General features: G+C 35.0%; 1 protein-coding gene across 3 annotated transcripts in view; it reads right to left on the bottom strand.

The window, feature by feature from the left end:
* Window positions 1–1,345: 1,345 nt before the first annotated feature.
* The window catches only part of VEGFC (vascular endothelial growth factor C), a 156,303-nt gene continuing 136,638 nt past the window's right edge, over window positions 1,346–21,010 (bottom strand). For all 3 annotated transcript variants that reach the window (XM_069096611.1, XM_069096630.1, XM_069096621.1), the window contains exons 5-7: window positions 17,556–17,665; window positions 16,573–16,906; window positions 1,346–1,850 (exon numbers count right to left, since the gene is read on the bottom strand). In XM_069096611.1, coding sequence (XP_068952712.1) covers window positions 1,736–1,850; window positions 16,573–16,906; window positions 17,556–17,665 — 559 coding nt within the window. In that variant the 3' untranslated portion in view covers window positions 1,346–1,735. The remainder of the gene's footprint in view (window positions 1,851–16,572; window positions 16,907–17,555; window positions 17,666–21,010) is intronic.

Below are 21,010 nucleotides of genomic sequence, written 5' to 3'. Positions count from 1 at the left end.
GAACAAAAATGGCTTCCAGAGAGCTGGTATCCAGTATACTAAAGGAAATAACAAGAGAACACTTAGCTGTAGCTGATGAAATCAGGTCACCTTACCTAAATGATCTGCAATCTAAGATAATGTAATGGGAGGCGGGGGAAAATTTTCTAACAATGATAGCAATCCAAAAGAGGAAATGGTTTTCTCAGGAAGTCATTGATTTCCTCAACATGGAGGCCCTCAAGCAAAGAATAAATAACTTTGTGAGGAAAATGGAATTCTTGCTCAATTATGGATTGGACTAGATGCTTTCTGAGAACCCTTCCAATTCTAAGGTTTTGTGATATTTTTTCTATGATTTAAAAGGAAAAACAAAAATATTCCTGTGGTATAGCTGAAATAAATATTTTTTTTGGTTCTATAATATAGCTTGAATCTTTTCAGATTCTTATTTTAACTGAGGAATTATATTAACTAACAAAAATATCTGCAAAAGATTATTTTGGAAATACTTTAACATAATTTTTAAGTTCACAGTGACTTAAGCCATGAACTTCAGCAGCAGCAACTGCAAATATAACCAAACAGAAATGTTTCCATCCATTTTGATTAAATGACAAAGAAAAAATATTTTTTTAAATTAGCATTTCTCTTAAAATTAGGCTAAATGGACCTGAAGATAGTCTACCCAGGAGTGGGGAACCTACATCCTCAAGGCCACATGTGGCCTTCTAGGTCTTCAACTGTGGCCCTTTGACTGAATCCAAATTTTATGGAACAAATTCCCTTAAAAAAAGGATTTGTTCAGTAAAACTTGGACTCAGTCAAAGGGCCACACCCAAGGACCTAGAAGGCCTACAGCCTGCAGATTTCCCACCTCTCGCATGCACTCCTAGAAATGGAGGTTTCCCAAAGGTTAAGGTCAAGGAAAAATAAGTTCTGGAAGAGTTTACCAACACTGGAAGTAAGTAAAGTCCTGGAGATCAGCAAGCATGTATTCCCTTAGGAGGACACTAAATTCAAAGCAGCTCCTCACCAGAAGATTAAGTGGTAAGATTTACATTTTTTTCAATTGTAGCAACTTTGATCATTGACTAAGTCAGAAAGATGTTATGGTTTATGAAGATGAAATTATATATCCCCCAAAGTACTGAAATAAGTATCCTTGGCTAACAAGGTTTTCAAGATAGTGATTTATAACATCATGAGTATAAGCTATTGTTTCTTCACTGAGATTTCTTATACACATACATATTTGTATTGAAATTACACATGGTATTTGTTTTCTAAAAAAAAAAAAACCTGATAGTGTTGTCCAATGTCAGTGTATACAGAACATGTAAAAGGATAATGGAATGAGTAAGCATTATTACGAGTTTATAATACATTTTCACTTTATTTTAAACATACTTTGCATGATATAAAAATATTGATCACAGTGAGCTTTAACAATTGTTATTGCCATAAACAGGAATGCTGCACAATATTTTTAGTGGAAATAAATTATATAGTCATTATCTTTTTAAAAATCACAAAGAAGAAAAAAACTAGGCTGTTTGGTCATTGGCAGAAAATGGGTCCTTATATGAGTTCTTTATGCAAGTGAGTCCCATCCACATTGTTCAGTAAAAATCAGTTGTGTCTTTATCATGGCACCAACAAGGTCTCTGTTCATCAAGAGTTCCAAATGATAGCAATGTAGTCTGATTTTCATCATAGAAAACGGTATGCTCAACTAGCAAATGATCCTGTTTACTTAGTTCATATGTGGTCTTTTCCAATGTGAAGGGACACAACGACATACTTCTTCACTGAATGAAAATCTTGGCTCACAACGCTTCACTTTACCCAGACAAGGTAATCTGTAACAACTGGGGGAAGAAAGCAGAAGAAAAATATACCTTGGTTAAGAACAGTGGAAAATAATATAGCATATTTACTTATATTATTCCTGTCAAAAATCATATTAAAATCATAAATATTTCATTAATGTTATCAAATTTAAAAGAGAAGGGAAGAACTCTGTCCAATGTATTAGAAGATGACTTAACAACTAGAAGGAAGTTAAGGAAAACCCACATGGTGGGTACATTATGAAAACCTAATTCTTTTTGAAGCACAACTCTGTATTTTGTAATGAAAGTACCGTGTAACAGAGTTTATGAAAGGATATATTTAAGGGCTGCTGATTTGCTGTGATCACATAATAATAGCAGAATTTGCAGGAATTTGGGGACTGGAATGAACCCCAGGCTTTTATGTGTTCAAACAGAGCCATTCTATGACTTAGTGAGCAGCCACACCCTCACTCCTCTTCTCTAGTTAGCAGATGGCTGCAGGATGTCTCCCAGCAACCCTCCCTCCCACCCTGCTTCCTGCCTGTTCTTCAGGGGAAACATATAAAACAAGGAGGAACAGGATTCAGGAAGAAAAAGAAGAATTTAACTTTTTTGTCTTATATAATAAAGTAGCAACCTCCACTTCAATTACAAGAAAAAATGTTTGTGGAATGGATAGAAAAATGTAATCCTAAAATATATTGCTTACAAAAAGTAGGATAATTCAGAGAATTTAACATAGATTGAAATTTAAATATTCCTCTAAGAACTATTATCCTCACAAACTCACAAAAAGTCAAATTGATATTGATTATAATGGATAAAAATCCAAATAACAAATATTAAGAGAGATTAACAAGGCCATTACATTATGCTTAAAGGTTATATTCAAAAGAACATGTTATTTTAATTACAAATATATGTTTATGTTCTAAAATGTGAAAAGTATAAGCTTGCAATCTTAAGTAATGTCTTTAAAAATATATGTTGTAATAATGGGAAATTATGACAAATGGGCAGCCATTCAGTTAATCCTTCAATATATGTTGGGCAAGCACTATACAAGATGAGAGTTGAACAGGAGGAAGAGAACAGGCTGTATCCCATGTGGGAAATTTGATAGTACTCATAATGATCTCAAGTTGCTTCCTGACACAAAAGCCCATCTGTTCAACACCTATATTCTCTCTGTTATGCTGTATGGTTATAAATGATAGACCTGGTAACCACAACCACTGAAGTAAAAGAATTAAGGGTGGCTGAAAGGACAATGGTTTGACTTATTCTGGGTTTAAGTAGTTTACACTCATTTCCATTTACAAAATATTCATATGCACAAATAATTCAACAAGTACTTGCTTCTACTTGGTTCTAAGCATTGGGTGAGGCTTTGGGGAAACAAAGAAAAAAATGAAAAAAAAATCCTCATCCCTAAACAAGCTTTTGAGGGGACACACATACATACATAAAGAATATATACCAAATAAAATTTGGAGAGAAAATACTAGAGCTCAGGGTATCCAAAATGGCTTCATGCAGCAGATGAAGCGATATATGTTTGAGTTGAGTCTTAAAGGAATCAATGTATTCTAAGAGCTGGAAGTGATGAGAAAGTACATTCTAAATATAGGGAAAAGCCAGTGCAGAGGCAGTCAAGATGGACTATCATATGAGAGAAACAGTAAAAAGACCAATTAGGCTAAGTCACAGAATAAGAGAAGGGACCTTACATGTAATAAGACTGGAAAGGTAGTTTACAACCATTTTATAAAAGGTTTCGGAGGCTAAACAGAAGAATTGTTTTTTTTTTTTTAATTATTCTAGAGGCAATAGAAAATCACTGGAATTGACTCAGTAGCAGAGTGACAGTCTGTAGATCTACATTTTTGGAAAGTTGCTGGGCAGCTTTGTTAGTGGAGGATGAATTGGAAAAGGGAGACACAAAATGCAGGGGGACCAACTGGGAGGATACTGTAATATGTAGTTAAGATGATGAGGGCTTTTAACTCTGTAGTCATGTGAAAGCTATTATGAGGGCAAATTTTCATAAAAGATAGTAGGAAGGATGTGTATGACTGAGGGAGAAAATGGGATGGTCATACATATATTAATAGTAAGGAAAAACTGTCATCCAAAGTATTTTACATATATTCACAAAATTAATTTTTTTAAAACTTAGAAGATGACTTTCAGTGTCCTAAGGGGAACCTCTGCAGTGGATTTGCTAAAAGACTGGGAAAAAAATCTTTACTGATGGTAAGGAATGGATAGATTTCAATTTATACCAGTAGAGGAAGTATTTACATTGACAGAATAATAGGCCTATCAAAGTATCACAATGATATTTCTATATTTTCATTCTATTTTATCAGACTATGATAAATCTAATGAAATATGAATGAGAAAGAATTATAGAACTAAAGGAGTAATCAATGGGAAATGCAAAAAAATGTATTTTCCCAATTATATATGAAACAGATTGTTTGGGTTACAATAAAGACTGCAGGACAAAAAAGAAAAAGAAACTTAGTTGAGTTTCAACTTAAGAACAAAACATAGAAAAGGAATGAATCAATATATGAAGGAAAAAAGAAATAAAAATGATGTAGGTAGAGACTAATTTAGATTTTTTAAAAAATGGAATGAAATAGAACACTAACAGGTTTAAAAAAAAAACCCAAATCAACTGTTGACCAAGAATCAAGACTATTTTTTTTAAGAGAGAAAACCCCAATTATCAACATAAAAATGAGAGAACAATGCCAATGAAAACACAATAAATTAGGACAATTATCAGCAACTCTAACATATAGCTCAATGCTAATAAAAGAAATAGTGTGTTTGTCTCATTTGTTGTGATGAGAAAAACAAAAAACAAACAAATGAAAGAAATTACTACAGACAGCATTGGTGGGTTTGCTTTTACCAAGTTAAAATTTTACAAAGTGAAAACAAAAAATTTACAGTGTTTAATAGTTGATCAAGAACTGTACCTGGAGTTAGGAAGATGTGGCTTCAAATGTCACCTTTGCTGTATATTGGCTGTTTGACTCTATACAAGTCAAACTTAACTTTTAGTGTCCCCAGGTGTAGCATTAATGTGAGTTGAAGATCTTCCCCCCCATTAATAGGCCTCATATGGAGCCCAATAAGAAAGTTGATTAGGGAAGACTTGTTTTTCAGGAAAGCCCACACTTTTTGTTACTTTGTAACTAGGCAGTGGGTCACAAGTGTTGTGATACCCTGTATATATACTCTCAGATTAGCATTTTACTTTGAGGTTTACTCATGGTAAGAGTGTTCCAGTGATATAGCCAGATGAGACTCTGGGTAGTTATTGAGTTTCCTGGCTTTGAAAACCCAGATGTTGGTATATCTCTCTCTGGTAACTATGTATTTATGTAAAGGTCAGACAGTTGGATCTGTCTGTTGATCTGTGATATATGTATTATTTGGCCAGACAGAAGTTCTGTCTGTCTTTATGCTATTTCTTCTTATAATTTCTGGTTGTATTTTCATAACTGTGTATGTATGTAATGATAAGACAATTGGATCTGTCTGTTGATCTGTGATGTATGTATTATTTGGCCAGTCAATTAGAAGCCTTGTCTGTTGTTCTTTATGCTATTATTTCTGCTTGTAATTTGTTTGTTTTTCTCCGAAGTTCAGGATGCTGACTTTTTCACCTGAACTCAGTAAATTTTATATATATATATGTTTGATTAAAGTAAGATTGTTGACCCCTTTGAGTTGATTTCCTTTAGAAAAGCAGTTCAAAGAATCTGTGCTAGCAGTCCTCCTGTGTGCTGGTGTTATTGGTTTTATACCCCCACATCAGTTGCAAGTAGCACTGATGTTACACCAGGCTACTATGACAATAAGTTATGGAGAATGTGCTGATCTGTATTGGTAAATGAAGTTCCCCTCTAGTAACTCCCTCTACTAATGTAATCATAGGTTCACTCCTGCTGTTCCTGCTCCAAGTAAAACTTTGCATGACAAAATCTTAAAAATGAAAACAAAAATATCAGATTGGGGGAAATATTGGTAATAAATATATCAAACAGAAATGAAGAAAGGGGATATAAAAAGACAGTATGGCACAGTGGATAGAGATCAAGTCTCTAAAGTATGGTTCAAGTACTGCTTCTGAGACAGTCCGTATGACAAGCGCCAACCTGCTTAATCTCTCAAGGTGACTTGTAAATTGCAGAGAAAGTACTAACCAACTATAATGGTAAGAATTTTTCTCACTAGAGAATTCTCTGTACAAAAGAAATGACAACCAGTCCTAGTCCTCTCACTATAACAGATAAAGATCTGACATTCAGACCTTTTAAGAACTGATATAGGTCCTTAGGGATGTTTGATTTTTAAGTGGAAATAGTAAAACAACATGAACAGATAATTTTTGAAGGAAGAAATACAAATTTTGAAAAACTACATGAGAAGCTATTCAAATTCTCTAATCCTAAAACATCAATCATCAAAACTACTTGATACTGGCTAAGAATTAGAGGGGTAGATCAGTGAAAGAGGTTAGGTACACAAGACACAGTAATCAATGACTACAGTAAACTACTATTTGATAAACCCAAAGACCCTAGCTTCTGGGATAGGAATTCACTATTTGACAAAAATTGCTGGGAAAACTGGAAAATAGTATGGCAGAAACTGGGTACAGACCAGTGTCTGACACTGTATACCAAAATAAAGACCAAATGGGTACATGATTTAGATATAAAGGTTGATACTATAAGCAAATTAGGGGAGCAAGGAATTGTTATCCATCAGATTTATGGAAAATGGAGGTATTCATGACCAAACAAGAGACAGAGAACATTATGAAATGCAAAATGGATAATTTTGATTACATTAAACTGAAAAGGTTTTTGCACAAACAAAACCAATGCAACCAAGATTGTGTGGGAAGCAGAAACCTGGGACAGAATTTTTACAACCAATATCTCTGATAAAGGCCTCATTATATAGAGAACGGAGTCAAATTTAGAATAATACAAGTCACTCCCCAATTGATGAATGGTCAAAGGACATGAACAGGCAGTTTTCAGAGGAAGAAACTAAAGCTATCTATGCTCATATGAAAAAATGCTCTAAATCATTACTGATTAGAGAAATGCAAATCAAAACAACTATGAGGTACCACATCTCACCTATCAGATTGGCTAACATGACAAAACAGGAAAATGATACATTTTGGAGATGTGAGAAAATTGGAACACTAATTTATTTGGGTGTAGTTGTGAACTGATCCAACCATTCTAGAGGGCACTTTGGAACTATGCCCAAAGGGCTATAAAAATGTGCATACTCTGACTCAACATAATCATTTCTAGGACTGTATCCCAAAGAGATCACAAAAATGCTAAAGGACCCATGTATACAAAAATATGTATAGTAGCTCTTTTGTGGTGGCTAAGAACTGGAAATTGAGGGGATGCCACTCATTTGGGGAATGGCTGAACAAGTTATAGTAAATGAATGTAATGGAATATTATTGTGCTATAAGAAATGATGAACAAGGGGGCAGCCAGGTAGCACAGTGAGTAAGAGCACCAGCTCCAGTGTCGGGAGGACCTGGGGTTCGAATCCAGGCTTAGACACTTAGCACCCACCCAGAAACACCTGGCCGTGTAATCTTGAGCAAGTTACTTAACCCCAATTGCTTTTAAAGAAAAGAAATGATGAACAGGTGGACTTCAGAAAAACTTGGAAAGACTTATAAATGAACTGATGATGAGTTAAGTGAGCAGAACCAGGAGAACATTGTACACAGTAACACCCATAGTATTCAATGACCGACTTTGTTAGACTTAGCTCTTCTCAGCTATACAAGGATCTAAAACAATTCCACAAGACTCAGAATGGAAAATGCCATCCACATCCAGAGAAAGAATTATGGAGTCTGAATGTAGAGGGAAGCAGACTATTTTCTTTTTTTCTTTCTGATGGTTCCTCCCATTCTGTCAAATTGTTCTACACAACATGATGAATGTGAAAATATGTTTAATAGGAATGTATATGTAAACACTATATCAGATTGCATTCCATCTTGGGGAAGGAGGAGAGGAGGGGGGTAGCAAAAATTGAAAACTTATAGAAGTGGATGCTGAAAACTAAAAATAAATAAAATAGTAAAAAAATGTTTAATTAAAAATTATCTGATCCTCAGGAAAATCTAAATCAAGACAACTTTAAGATGTAAGTTTACACACATTAAATAAGTAGAGATAATTTGAAATTATAAAAGCTATTGTAGAGAAATAGGCCCTCTATCTTGTAACTGGTGGGGGACCACAGACTGATGTAGAATTTTGGAGCATAAACTGACAATGTATGATAAAAGACACAAAACTGATCAAAGGAACTTTTGATCCTATGATCCTATTATTTGGAATTTATCCTAAAAGTTATAATTGAAAAAAAAAAACAATAACTTATCTGTTTAAAAATATACATAGCTAGAGGCTTCATTTTTAATAATGTAGAACTGGAACCAACTACATAGCCTAAAATTGGAGAATGATGGAATAAGTTAAGAAACATTAGTATAATGAAATGTCATAGTTCCATAAAAATGACCAATATAAGAATACAATGTAACATGGAAAGGTATATGAAGTCAGTAGAAGTGAAATTATATGTATGTGTATATACATGTCTATGTATATATCTAAGTATCTATCTAAAATTGGATTATATAGATTGCAATTATATTTTAAGACCAAAAGACTTTAAAAATACACAGATAAGCAAAAATAAACAATGTATATATATATATATATATATATATATACATATTTCCAATACACATACATATATATGTACATATATTTGTATATCTATCTATCTATATTCCTTTTAGGCAAAATGTAAATAATTCAAATTTTAGGGTTTTCAATGATTTCCTGCAAAAACGTCTGTTCCCAAATCTTGTCACAGTGTAGAGGCAATTCTGTGTTCTCATAGGCTGTATGTCACATAAGAGATACATTCCCTCAAGTACTCTTATCTTGGAATCTCACTCCAGCCCTCAAATTCAAACCTCAATAATGCCCTATGACCCTTCTGATTATTGGATGGCCCCTCCCAGTACCTCTATTTAAGAATGGCACTCAGGCCAGTCTTCTCTTTGTCTCCTCTGGCTGTGATCCAAACAACTTCATCCTGCTGGGTGCCACCCCCCACTTCTCTCTTCATTTTCAGCAACTCCTTGAGGGCAGAGACTAACTTTTTTGTTTATATTTAAATCCTCAGCATTTAGCACAATTTCTATCAAGAAGTTATTCTATGCAAGAAGGTTATAATCCCATCGATGGACTGAATCTCTTAACCAGGGACAAATTAACTAAGTATGCACAGGCTGATTACCCAAGTGGTCCTCTAGGTGAAAAAAAAAATTTGGCCTTGCCAACACATCCTAAAAAAAAGAAAATTTAGAATAGCCTTCAGGTTCGTGAATTCCCTTTATCATTCCATAATGAATGGTGATGGAGTAGTCATTCCCCCAAAAAAGTTACAAATGCACTAATAATCACATAATTTTTAGGCTGTATATAAATTTGAATTTAGGTATTGGTACTCTAAATGTAAGATCTTTGTGCAATTACCAATAAAGTAATATATTACTGGAAAAACTGAACAAAAGTAGCATTAATATGTTTATAATAAACTAACCAAAAGCACAGTGGATAGATTTCTGGGCCTGGAGTCAGGAAGACTCATCTGGAGTTTAAATCCAGTCTCATAGTCATAATCACTGTGTGACTCTGAGCAAGTCACTTAACCCTGTTTGCCTCCATTTCCTCATTTGTAAAATGAGCTGGAGAATGGCAAACCACTCCAGTATCTTTGCCAAAAGAAAGCCCCTAATGGGGTCACAAAGTGTCGGACACTACTGAAAGCACTGAGCAACAAAGAACCAAAAGCTAAACCAAGCTAAAGTGAAGGATTCTTCACATCTCCTTGGAAATGCAAAGGCCTTTTAAGAGTTCTGACTTCGTCATGTATCCAGAGGCAGTAAGAAACATTTTTTTCAAGTGGTACACTGAATAGAGCATTGGATTAGGAACTGGGAGGATCTGGATTTTGAATCATGTCACAGAAATTTATTAACTGTGTGAACATGAGCTGAATTGCTTAAACCAAGCTATGCCTCAGTTTCTTCATCTGTAATATATGAATTTTACTAGGACCTACCTCACAGGATTGGTGTAAGGGTCAGATGAGATGATATATAAAGAGTTTTGCAAATGTTAAAGTGGTATGTAAATACTAGATATTATTATTATTTTCATGGGACATAGTGATTCTGTCTTATAGCACTCCAAATGAGCACAAAGGAAAAAAATGATCATAAGACAATTCCAGATCATGGACCCTCATCTCTTGAATGGGAAGAAGAGACAGAATATTTTATGAAGAAGTTCACAAAAATCTTGCAAACCATATCAAGATACACTTTGATACTTGATGACTTCAATATGAAGGTGAGCACAAGGAAGGGTGTTGAAATACATGGGGAAAAATGCCTTCAGTTTAAGAAAAGAAAGGTCAAAGTGCTGTAGACTATTCAGAAGCCTGATCTCTAGGTATCATGGGTGCTTTCTTGCAGAAGAGACAGGACTCTTGGGGATCCCCTTACATTTATTGTGTTTCTATAGAATTTTAACATTTATATGATGGTTTGTACACATTCTTTTACTTGATTTATTACAAGATTGATAGTATTAATGTGTGCGAAGTCCAAACAGATGTTTTTTATTAACAGCATTTTTGAAAAATACTGGATCCATTACTATTTGCTATCTTTAAAAGAAAGGAAATCCTAAAGGCAAATGTGACTTTTCAATCACTTTAAAATCATCTGTTGCTAAGAATCTGTGTGATCCCAAGCAAGTTATTTAATCTCTCTGGGTCTTGGCTTTTTCTGCTGTAAAATAATGTGGTTGGACAAGGTGGTTTCTAAGGGACTTTGAAGCTATAGTATTCCATGATTTTCCTCTCAAATATGCATACGTAGTAACAGTCATATTTTTATTTAAGCAGTAACAAATTGAGGAATGTAAAAATATCAGTAGATTTAGAAAATCCTAACTAATTTTGTCATTGATTTGAGTAAATGTAATATCAGGTGAGTTCATTACTAAGTAGCGGTCAGAAGATTTAAAAAGGTTGCCATGATGGCAGTAAACTGATCCAAAAAATCTTCACATTTCCCTTTTCGGAATATACATCAGTGAAAAGAGAAAAGTTTCTCAAAGTTGCCCTGAGATATTGTCCTCCATGCTTGTACCCACATAAAAATACACACAGAAGTGTTTATCTCACATATAATAAAGGATAATGAGTATGACTTAAAGCAGTGAATTCAATTTAATGAACTGATGCATAACACTGAAGTAAATAAATCTGATTTTAAAATTTTCTCCTAGTTCAATCTAAAAAGTCTATGGGCAATATGTCCACTGATTACAATATAGTACAAATATTAACTTTTAAGGCTATTTTTAAATATTCTCTGATGTTTTATGGTTTAATTTGGGAAAAAAAACACAGTAAATGAAATAGAAAACTAAATATGCCAAAGAAATAAAGGCAATTAATCTGAAAATCTGATTGGATCTACTGTATTCTCATTAAGTGGATTTGTGGAATATAATTTTTAAGCCAACAAGGGGAAATTCATAAACTCTCTTTAGTTGGACTTATTTCTTCAAGCATTAATGAAAAAAATATAGTGGTGTATAAATTTTGAAACTTTGAAATTCACTGAAAAAATAAAGGATGTAATTATTTGTAGTATAAATCTAGATTTTATGAGGCAATCTTTCTACTAAGAGACCAAGAATTGTTCATGTAAGAATGAATTTTGATTAGAGAAAGTAAAAGATAAGATAGCAAATCAGTATAATAGTGCAGAAAAGCTTTTCCTCATTGGTTCCTGTAAAAGCATAACACTGACTGTTGAGTAAAAAGAAATAAAGAGAAATAAAATTATTTAACCATTGACAGAAAAAAAGAAACCCAATGGAGATAATTATAAGCTGATGTCTACTAACTTAATAGCCATCTGCAAAATGTATTAAAATGAAGAGATTTGACTTCTTAACTTTAAAAATAGTATGTGCACTGCCTGTGGCCCACTTATTAAATGACATGTATGGTCTAATCATACAGGATGATCAGGAATGGATGGGTTGCAACCTGAATCACTAAAGGAAACATCCATAGATGAGAACAATTAACTCTGTTTAAGAAACCAAAACAGTACATTGGTTGTTGTCATGGACTCAAAAATAGAACCAGTACGTTTTTTTTTTCATGAAGGAGATTTATGGGGAAAACCTCATACTAACACTAAAAAGCATTCCTAAAAGATGTTTCTCATCAATTTATTTTTGTGGAAGGGAAAGCATTTTTTAAAAGCATGTCTGCTATTATCATTCATATAAATTTATTCTGACAATCCATATGATATACTGTGCCAAATAGCTGTTTTGCCAATTAATGGCATTCTCTGATAACTGGCAGTAAATCAGGGTAAGTTTCAGGTTTCAACAGATTGCTGTCTAAATCCTTTTAAATGATGCTTTTTCATGTAAATGATAATGATTTATTCACATAATTTTACGAAATATTTTGCTCATAGCCTTCAGTTTCTAGATACTACACTGCAATGTCTTGTACTGAAGTACTGTCAATGTTTTCCTTCCTAGAGCAATCAACGTGCTTATTTTATGTTGTCATGCTAGAGGTTCATTTTGGGGACAGTAATGACAGGAAGTCATATATGCCACTTACATGTTTGCAAGCTGGTTCACTGGATGCCCAAGCTTTGCAACCTGAATTCAATGCATGAGGTCGGTAGCAAAGACAATGAAAAGAAAGTAGCTCACCCACCAGCTCTAAAGTTCTATCTTGTTTGATGTTTTTAATGTGACAGGCTTAATTTGCTTGCCAGCTGTACAAAGTGTTTAAACAGGATTCTGAAGTGCTTTCTGGTTGGAGAAGATAAAAAAATGACAAATTCTACATGGGAACTTTTTTTTAATTGTTGGATCTTGTCCAGTGTAAATGAAAACTGTAATAAGCAATCAGATTCTTTGGCTCCTACAGAATTCTCCTGTAAGCATTTAACTTACTCTCTTAAAAAAAAAATTGAGTTAATTTTGTGAATACATTAATTCAGGAAGACTTGTAAGGTTGCACTCAGTTCCAACTTTTTATGCCCCTGTATGGGGTTTTCTTGGCAAGGATACTGGAGTGGTTTGCCATTCTCTTCTCCAGTGGATTACGGCAAAAAGACGTTAAGTGACTCGCCCAAGGTCCCACAGCTAGTGAATGTCTAGTCAGGAATTGAACTCAAGTCTTTCTGACTCCAGGTCTAACACTCTATCCCCTGAGTCACCTAGCTGGCCTTCTTTTAGAGTAATGCTAAGTAAGTCACTACTTTAGGTATTATCTGTTTCAAGACAGTCAATATAGTCATGAGTTAACACCAATTCTCTTGGCTATTTTCCTCTAGACTTTGCTGTCTGAATCACTCAGAGTGAGCAGCTTATATCCAAGAAGAATGAAATTATTAAGTGTAACAAGTAAGAACCTAACAAGTGCTTTTAGACTAGATGGCCACTGAAGTTTCTACCCGTTCTGGAACCATGATTTTGTTAAATATTATGTTTTGATGTTTTAATAACTAAATATCCTAAGCACAGTAACAATCCTAACCTTTCCCTGTATTTCTGGTTTATAAACTTTCTCTGTATTTCTGTTTTATTTTTCCTTCACTTATAAACCTAGTCACTTTGATTATGAAGCAATACTCCAGGGTGTTCAACTGATGACAATGAATTTAGTCAGCTGGAAGGTATTTTATTAGCTTCCAATTGATCAGTTTTGATTACTAATCTTTCCAATAAATTATCTGGTTTTCTATAAGGCAGATGTACTACTTCTTTCTACTGAATATATATATATATATAGTGAGTTATGAACAGGAAGAAAATATTAATTTCATATTATCTCCATTCAAAATACTAATAAAAGGAATGAAGGTGAAAACATCCCCACTAGGAATGACTGATCTTATACAGATAAATGGTAAAAAAAATATAAGAAATTCTCAAAGGATGCACTGAAAATAAGGGGGGAGGTGGGGAGGTTGACAAAGTACATCACTACAGCAATTCTGTAAGGCCATTACTATAGACATAAGGGTGGAAAAAATCAAGTTAAGTTTCACAATCCTGTTACTTAAACTAATTTTTAACCTCTTAATGAGAAAAGTTGTACACCTATAGTAAGAATTCAATGGTAAGAGAAAAAATAAATTACAATGAGCAATGCTAAAAATAAGCAAAGGAATGTATGATTTATTTTGAAAGCCCTTCATAAATAAAATTATTTTCTTTTTTTTTTTTTTTTGCTTTCTGGAGGGGGGAAGGTAGGGCAGTTGGGGTTAAGTGACTTGCCCAAGGTCACATGGCTGTTTTTTTTGTGTGTTAAGTGTCTGAGTTCGGATTTGAACTCAGGTCCTCCTGACTCCAGGGCCGGTGCTCGCTTCACTACACCACCTAGCCACCCCCTTGAGAATTCTTATGATGTTAATTTGTACCCATTTTTGCAGGCATATTTACTGATCTGAGAGTGAATGGTATGCAGTGGAAAAAACACTGGGCTTAGAGTCAGAAGACCTGGATTCACCTTCCATTTCCACCACTTATTATCTGCATGATAATGAGCATGACCTCATCACCATGAGCAAATCACTAAGGTGAGTCTTAGGTTTTTCATTTGTAAAATGGGGATGACAATTTTATGCTTACCTTCCCGAACTGCTGGAAGAAAAGTGTTTTCTAAATTAGGAAATATATTATCCTGGGGCCTTCCAGCTTTCGATGCTTCTAAGGCTGTGTGAACTAGGGAGAGCTTTATTCACTGCCCTCTTGGTATGAGTTCTTCATGCTTGTTTCTTTCAAGCTTAAGCTCATGTTCCATCTTCTAAATGAAACCTTTGCTGATTTCCCAATGGCTAGTGTCTTCCTCCTCCTCCTAGACACATTTTACTTCTGTCCTTGTCTTTTGTATTCTTTTATCTGTATATGTTGTCTCCACAGAAAAAATGAAAGCACCATGAGGGCAGGGACTTTCATGTGGGATATGTGTGTGTGTGTCTCCCTAGCATAGTATCTGACATATAGTAGGCTTTAATAAATGTTTGTGGATTAACTAATTCATGGATCCTACCTAAACAGAGCCTTAGAGAGGGGGTGCTGGTTCCTTCTAGATTGCCCAACCTTATCATAATCTACTCATTACAAAGGCCCAATCTTTTGTGGTTGTTGAGTTGTTTCTGGAGTCATTTGCCTTTTCTTTCTCCAATTCATTTTGCAGATGAGGTACTAAGGCAAATATGGTTAAGTGACTTGGCCAGGGTTACACACCTATAGTAAGTGTCTGAGGCTGGATTTGAACTCAGGACTTCCTGACTTCAGAACAAGTGCTCTATCCACTGTGCCACTTAGCTGCCTTAAGACCTATCAGCAATATGCAACCCTCAGTCTTGTCAGCCAGGGAATTCCAGCTACACCATCTTAAACTGCATGTACTCACCCCTTCAGACCAAAGTGATTCTGTATTTTTCCAAATGATATAATAGATTCAGCCCTAAAACAGCCTAATCAAATCCTATGACATTTGTTTTAACCTACCATTGAGTGAGCATTCAAATCATTGGCTGAAGGATCTGACAAGACCTCAGAGTTATTATTTATCTTTGTTCCCAAATTCAGTTCTATTTGGAATGGAGGTCAATAGTTTTCTTTCCTGGTTAGACTAGGGAATGGGTTCTTAACTTGGTACCCATAGACCCCTAAAGGGATATAGATTTTGGAGAGTGTACTTGTATGTGGAAAAAATTTTTTTTGCAATGTAATTTGTTCCCTAGGTAATACTCTGCATTTTGTTTTTTACACTTAAAAACATTATTCTGAGATGGGGTTCTTTGGCTTTATCAGTCCAATAAAGGTGTCCATGATGCTTTAAAAAATTAAGGACCCCTGGGCTAGAATGAGTTTTTTAACCTTCTTGCCAAACAGGTATATCCCACAATATGCTATATCCCTTCCTGGCTTAGTCTAAGTCTTCTTCTAGATAAGTATAGGGAATTCTTTTCTGTACTTATAACTTTCTAAGAACCCTGAGGAAAGAGACTCTTTCTGTTATCATGGTTTAGCCATGTCCATTTATCTAAGTCTGTCTCCTCTGAGTTCCAAAAGCCTATACCTTTTCTTTTTTATTTTAATTAACAATAACTTACTTTCTCTTCCTATACTTCCTTCTCCACACTTTAAAAGAAAAAGAAAACAAAATCCTTTTAAAAACAAATATTCATGATAAAGTAAAATAAATTCTCTCGCTGCATATCCAAAAAATATCTTTTTGTTCTCAACCACTTGGCTTCCTATGAACCATAAAATATCTCTCTCCATCTCTCTTCTAAGACTTGGGTTTTGTCTTATTTTTCTGGTGCTAGGAATTGGGGTCTTTCCCTGAAATTCCACCCTTATATGCATAGCCCTGCTATGTTCTTTCAGACCTTTCTGATACCAATGGCTAATATCTGTCAGCCTGGATCTGGACTATGATTTCTGCTTAAGTCACCCCTGTAGCAAAAGGAGAAACTACACGTGACTTACACAAATGTCCATCAATGATGGAAAGATGCTCTTACCTGCAGTTCTGTTGCCGAAACTTCTTTCCTTTTGATAGACATCTACTTGAAGATTCTGTACATTCACAGGTACACTTTCCAGGATTTAGTGGTAGATGCCTTGGACAGCTTTTCTTGCATACACACTGACATGTGTTTTCATCAAATTCTCTGTTAGCTCCACATGAGCTGGGTAGAAGTTTGTTTTTGCACACACATTGGCAGGAGTTTCTGTCCAGTTCTCTGTGGGGTCCACAACTTGAAGGTTGAAGTCCTCCTTTGCATACACACTGACAGGTTTCTTCATCTAGTTCTTTGTTGGGTCCACAGGTATCATGGAATCCATCTGAAGCATCTAGGGAAAGGCCAGACAAAAACACTGTAAGGATACCTTCCTTTGTTCTGGGAAAGGAATGAAGAATAACTTAGTTCACCATGTAAAGAAGTGTCATTTTATGCAAAAAAAATTCTTGACAAATGTTCCTTACCAACAATAAAAATGGTAATGATTACCATCTTCATGATCATATCTTTTAAATAGTCAATAACAAATTCTATTTTAAAATTTCCTTTCTATCCTTAATTTGATTTTTAAAAAGATATTCTATTTCATTAAATAGTTCCCAATTACTTGTCCAAAATTAAAAATCACTTAAAAAAATTGACTTCTATATTCTCTCCTTCCTATCCCTCCCTGAGAAGACAGGCAATATGATATTGAATATACGTGCAAAGTAATACAAAACATTTCCATATTAGCCATATTACAAAAGAAAACACACACACACAAACCAAGAAAAAGCAAAAAAGTATGCTTAAATATGTACTTAGAATTCATCAGTTCTTTCTCTGGAAGTGGATAGCATTTTCCATCATGGGTCTTTGGGACTTTTCTAGGATCATAGCCTAAATCAGAGTTCTAACTTTAATTTGAAATCACTTTATATTAATAAAAAAAAACCTAGAATCTGTGCATATAACTTTTAGAAAGTCATTTTGCTTACCACTGTCTCCAACAGTAGAGGAGAAAATGAAATCTTGCTGAGCCAGGCATCTGCAGATGTGATTGTTCCAGATATGATTTTTGGGGCAAGTCTTGTTCGTTGCATGGCACCTTTGGATAAGGTACAGAGTTTAATGAACAGCATAGCCATGACAGAAAAAGTTGAGTGATTGTGTACACTGTATACAGCTACTTTCACCCAATTCAGCACTTTTATACCATGATATAACATAAACTACACAGTTTTTAAAAGTAGATTATATGGAAATATAATTGAAACTCAAATAATGGGCACATCATTTAAATTCTCAAAACCTTAGTTTTACTACCTAAAATTTCTCTCCTACCTCTGCTTCTGATTTTGGACTTTCCCACTGGGTCCCTAGATGCTTTCACACCTTGGAATATCTCTCTGCCATTGCTGCCCCCTTCTCTAATTGGTGAGTTTTTCCCATAATCATTTTGAGAAAAGTCTTAGGCCAGCATCCTTGATTCCTTTTCCAGCTTTGCTTCTGACTCTCTAGACTTTGCTACCATTTCCTTACATAAGTATCTCTTCTCACTCCCATTTTTCATCTCCCCTTTATATGATGTCTTCTTCCATTAGAATGTAAGCTCCTTGAGGACAGGGCCGATCTTTCTTTTTTGCTTCTATTTGTATCTCTAAATGTTTAGCACACTGCCTGGAAAATAGTAAGCACTCAAATGATTACTGATAAAGTAGAATGTGAGAGAGATGAAACAAACTTTTCCTAGGAATATTGAAGCAGGGAAATATGGCTTTTGTTCAGTGGTGGTGGTGGAGAGATTATGGAATTCATGGAAGAGATGGACCCTAAGGAGGATCTCAAAGATTTTGATGGATAGCAATGAGGAGGAATTGGGTGAGGTTAGGGTGGAGGAGAGATGTTCTGTGTAGATACATGAAAATGCATAATAGGATGATAGATTTAGAGTTGTAAAGGATCTTAATGGTCATGGAGTTCAAGTCTTCATTTTACAGATAAGGAGACAGACTCAGAGAAGTGAAGATACTTTCTCAGGTTCACATAGTAAGCATCCTAGGCAGGATTCAATTCCAGATCTTCCTCATGGAAAGTTCAGCATCCTCTCCCCTATGCCACTCAGCCCTAGTGAGGACAGGGAGAGAATAGGAGGGTAGGATGAAATCAAAGAATAGTTAGTTGCAAGGTCTGTCTAGAACACAACATGAGAACAGGGAATACAATAAAGTCAGAAAGGTAGATTAGAATTACTTTTAGTATAGCCTATTAAGACATGCTGAAGAGCTTTTATTTTAGCCTATTGGAAGCAGGGAGTAACTGAAGGTGTTTAAGTTGGGTTAGATATTGGGAAAGTCACTTAACCTCTTCAGCCCTCAGTTTTCTTAAGTCCTAGGCTACTGAATGTTGATGGAGTAAGTCACATAACTTTGTTAACTGAGTTCACTATAAAATTTGGTAATGTGATCTCAGATGAGGCCTCCCTATTACATTGTAATTCTATTTCTCTAATTGACTATCTCAATATCTGTCCAAATCATCCTTTTCTTGAGCTACTTTATGCCACCCCCTTCCTGCTCTTTCTCATCAGAGGACCTCCCTTCCTACTTTACTGAAAAAGTTGAGGTCATCTGTTGGAATCTCCCTGTTGGCCCCCGCCCCCGTTTTACACTTCAAATCACCAAGAAATCAACCTTCTACCTCCCCCAGCTCCCCACAATCTTCTTCACTCTAGTCTCAGAGGAAGAGTGGATCTTCTCCTTGAAATCACCTGCCTCTCTATTGTACTCTTGATCTTATCTTCTATTTCCTTTATGAGATTACCCCTTAAATTATCTCTTCCCTGTCTCCCAAATCTTGAGTCTCTCCTTATCCACTAGCCTCTGCCTTACTGCTTTTTCTCCCAGTCTGATCACACCTTCAGTCTCCTTTATTGGATCACTGTCCCTCCCACACTACCTCTATTTGGTTATACCTACGACTCTGTCCTGGGCTCTCTCATCTGCTCTCTCTATATTTTTCCCTTGGTAATCCCATCACACTTCATGGATTCAACTTTCATCTTCAAGCATATGATTAACTGCAGAGTAGGGAAATTGATCTTGAACAATCTAGATTGTTCACATCTAACATATAATTGATAATTTTTGATAACTATTTTCTTCTCTTATTGAGTCAGCCTTAAAATAAACAAAGTTATTAGTCTATCAATAAGGTAAAGTACCATTCAACCTTTGTGTTCAAAAGCATTCATTCAACATTAGTACCTATCATAGTATCTTGTGAATAGTAGGAATTAATATATGATTGCTGAACTGTATGTTGTTGAAATGTGCATGGCATTGAATTAGACCAGGGTTGAGAAACCTGCAGCAAAAGGATTTGATCTGCAAAACTTTGATTCAGGCAAAGGGCTGCACTTAAGGACCTAGAGGACCAAATATGGCCTTGAGACTGCATTTGATTGGACCCTGTAAAAAAAAAAAAGCAAAACAGACAGATCCTTGCCAATTAAAAGGTTTTAATCCAAGTGAGCAGCTTTAATTTTCATTGAGAGGCTATTCTGAAATCTACCTACTTTAATTATTTCTTTTTAATTTTCTTATGATTAATCAGCAGATAATTAACACTTTACTACTTTTAAGAAGGTAGAAACTAGGCAATATAATGGCAACAGAGTGTTTTTTTTACTCTCTAAATAAAAATGTCTTCAAGTCTGAAATTTCTAAAGTGACAGTGATTTGGGGAAAAGCCAAACAATTCAGTAATTCAAATCAACAAATTTTTATTAAGCACTTACTCTATTCAAGGCACAATATAGTAGGTGGTGAAAATACCAAAAACAACCCCTACCCACAACAAAAACAATCCTTAAACTCAAGGGTTTTGTTTGTTTGTTTTTGGCTGAACAGTACAAAATAGGCAGATAGCTAAAATATACATATTGAGTCTGATTTATATATATGCTTATTGGATCTGATAAGATGATTTCATGAATTATGGTTCAGTCATTAAGTTATGTCTGACTCTTCCTGAACCTATAGACCATAGCATGCCAATGATGTCCATGGCATTTTCTTGGCAAAGATACTGGAGTAGTTTGACAATTCCTTTTCCAGTGAAATAAGGCAAATGGAAGTTAAGTGACTTGTCCAGGGTCACATAGATAGTAAATATCTAAGGCTAGATTTGAACTTGGATCTTTCTGACTCCAGACTAAGCACTCTATTCATTGAGCCACCTAGGCACCTTAATTTCTTAAGTATCTGTGGCTAAAAACAACCCCAAACCAAAAAACAACAAATAACTCAACCTCTAGTGATGACTTTTTTTTTTAAAGACTTAGCTAACTGTCCTCTGACCACAGGTATAGCTAAGTCTATATATTAAACCTATATGGAAGCTATCAAAGAATACAGCCTAGGACAGAGCCAGGACAAAGTTTGATTAACTG

The sequence above is a fragment of the Petaurus breviceps genome, unplaced genomic scaffold (genome assembly GCF_028583685.1).
Source record: "Petaurus breviceps papuanus isolate PSGF00001 unplaced genomic scaffold, PetGlider_PUasm1.0 126, whole genome shotgun sequence".
Classification (NCBI taxonomy): Eukaryota; Metazoa; Chordata; class Mammalia; order Diprotodontia; family Petauridae; genus Petaurus; species Petaurus breviceps.
Note: the sequence above shows the minus strand (reverse complement) of the source record. Positions and strands in the feature narration are given on the sequence as shown.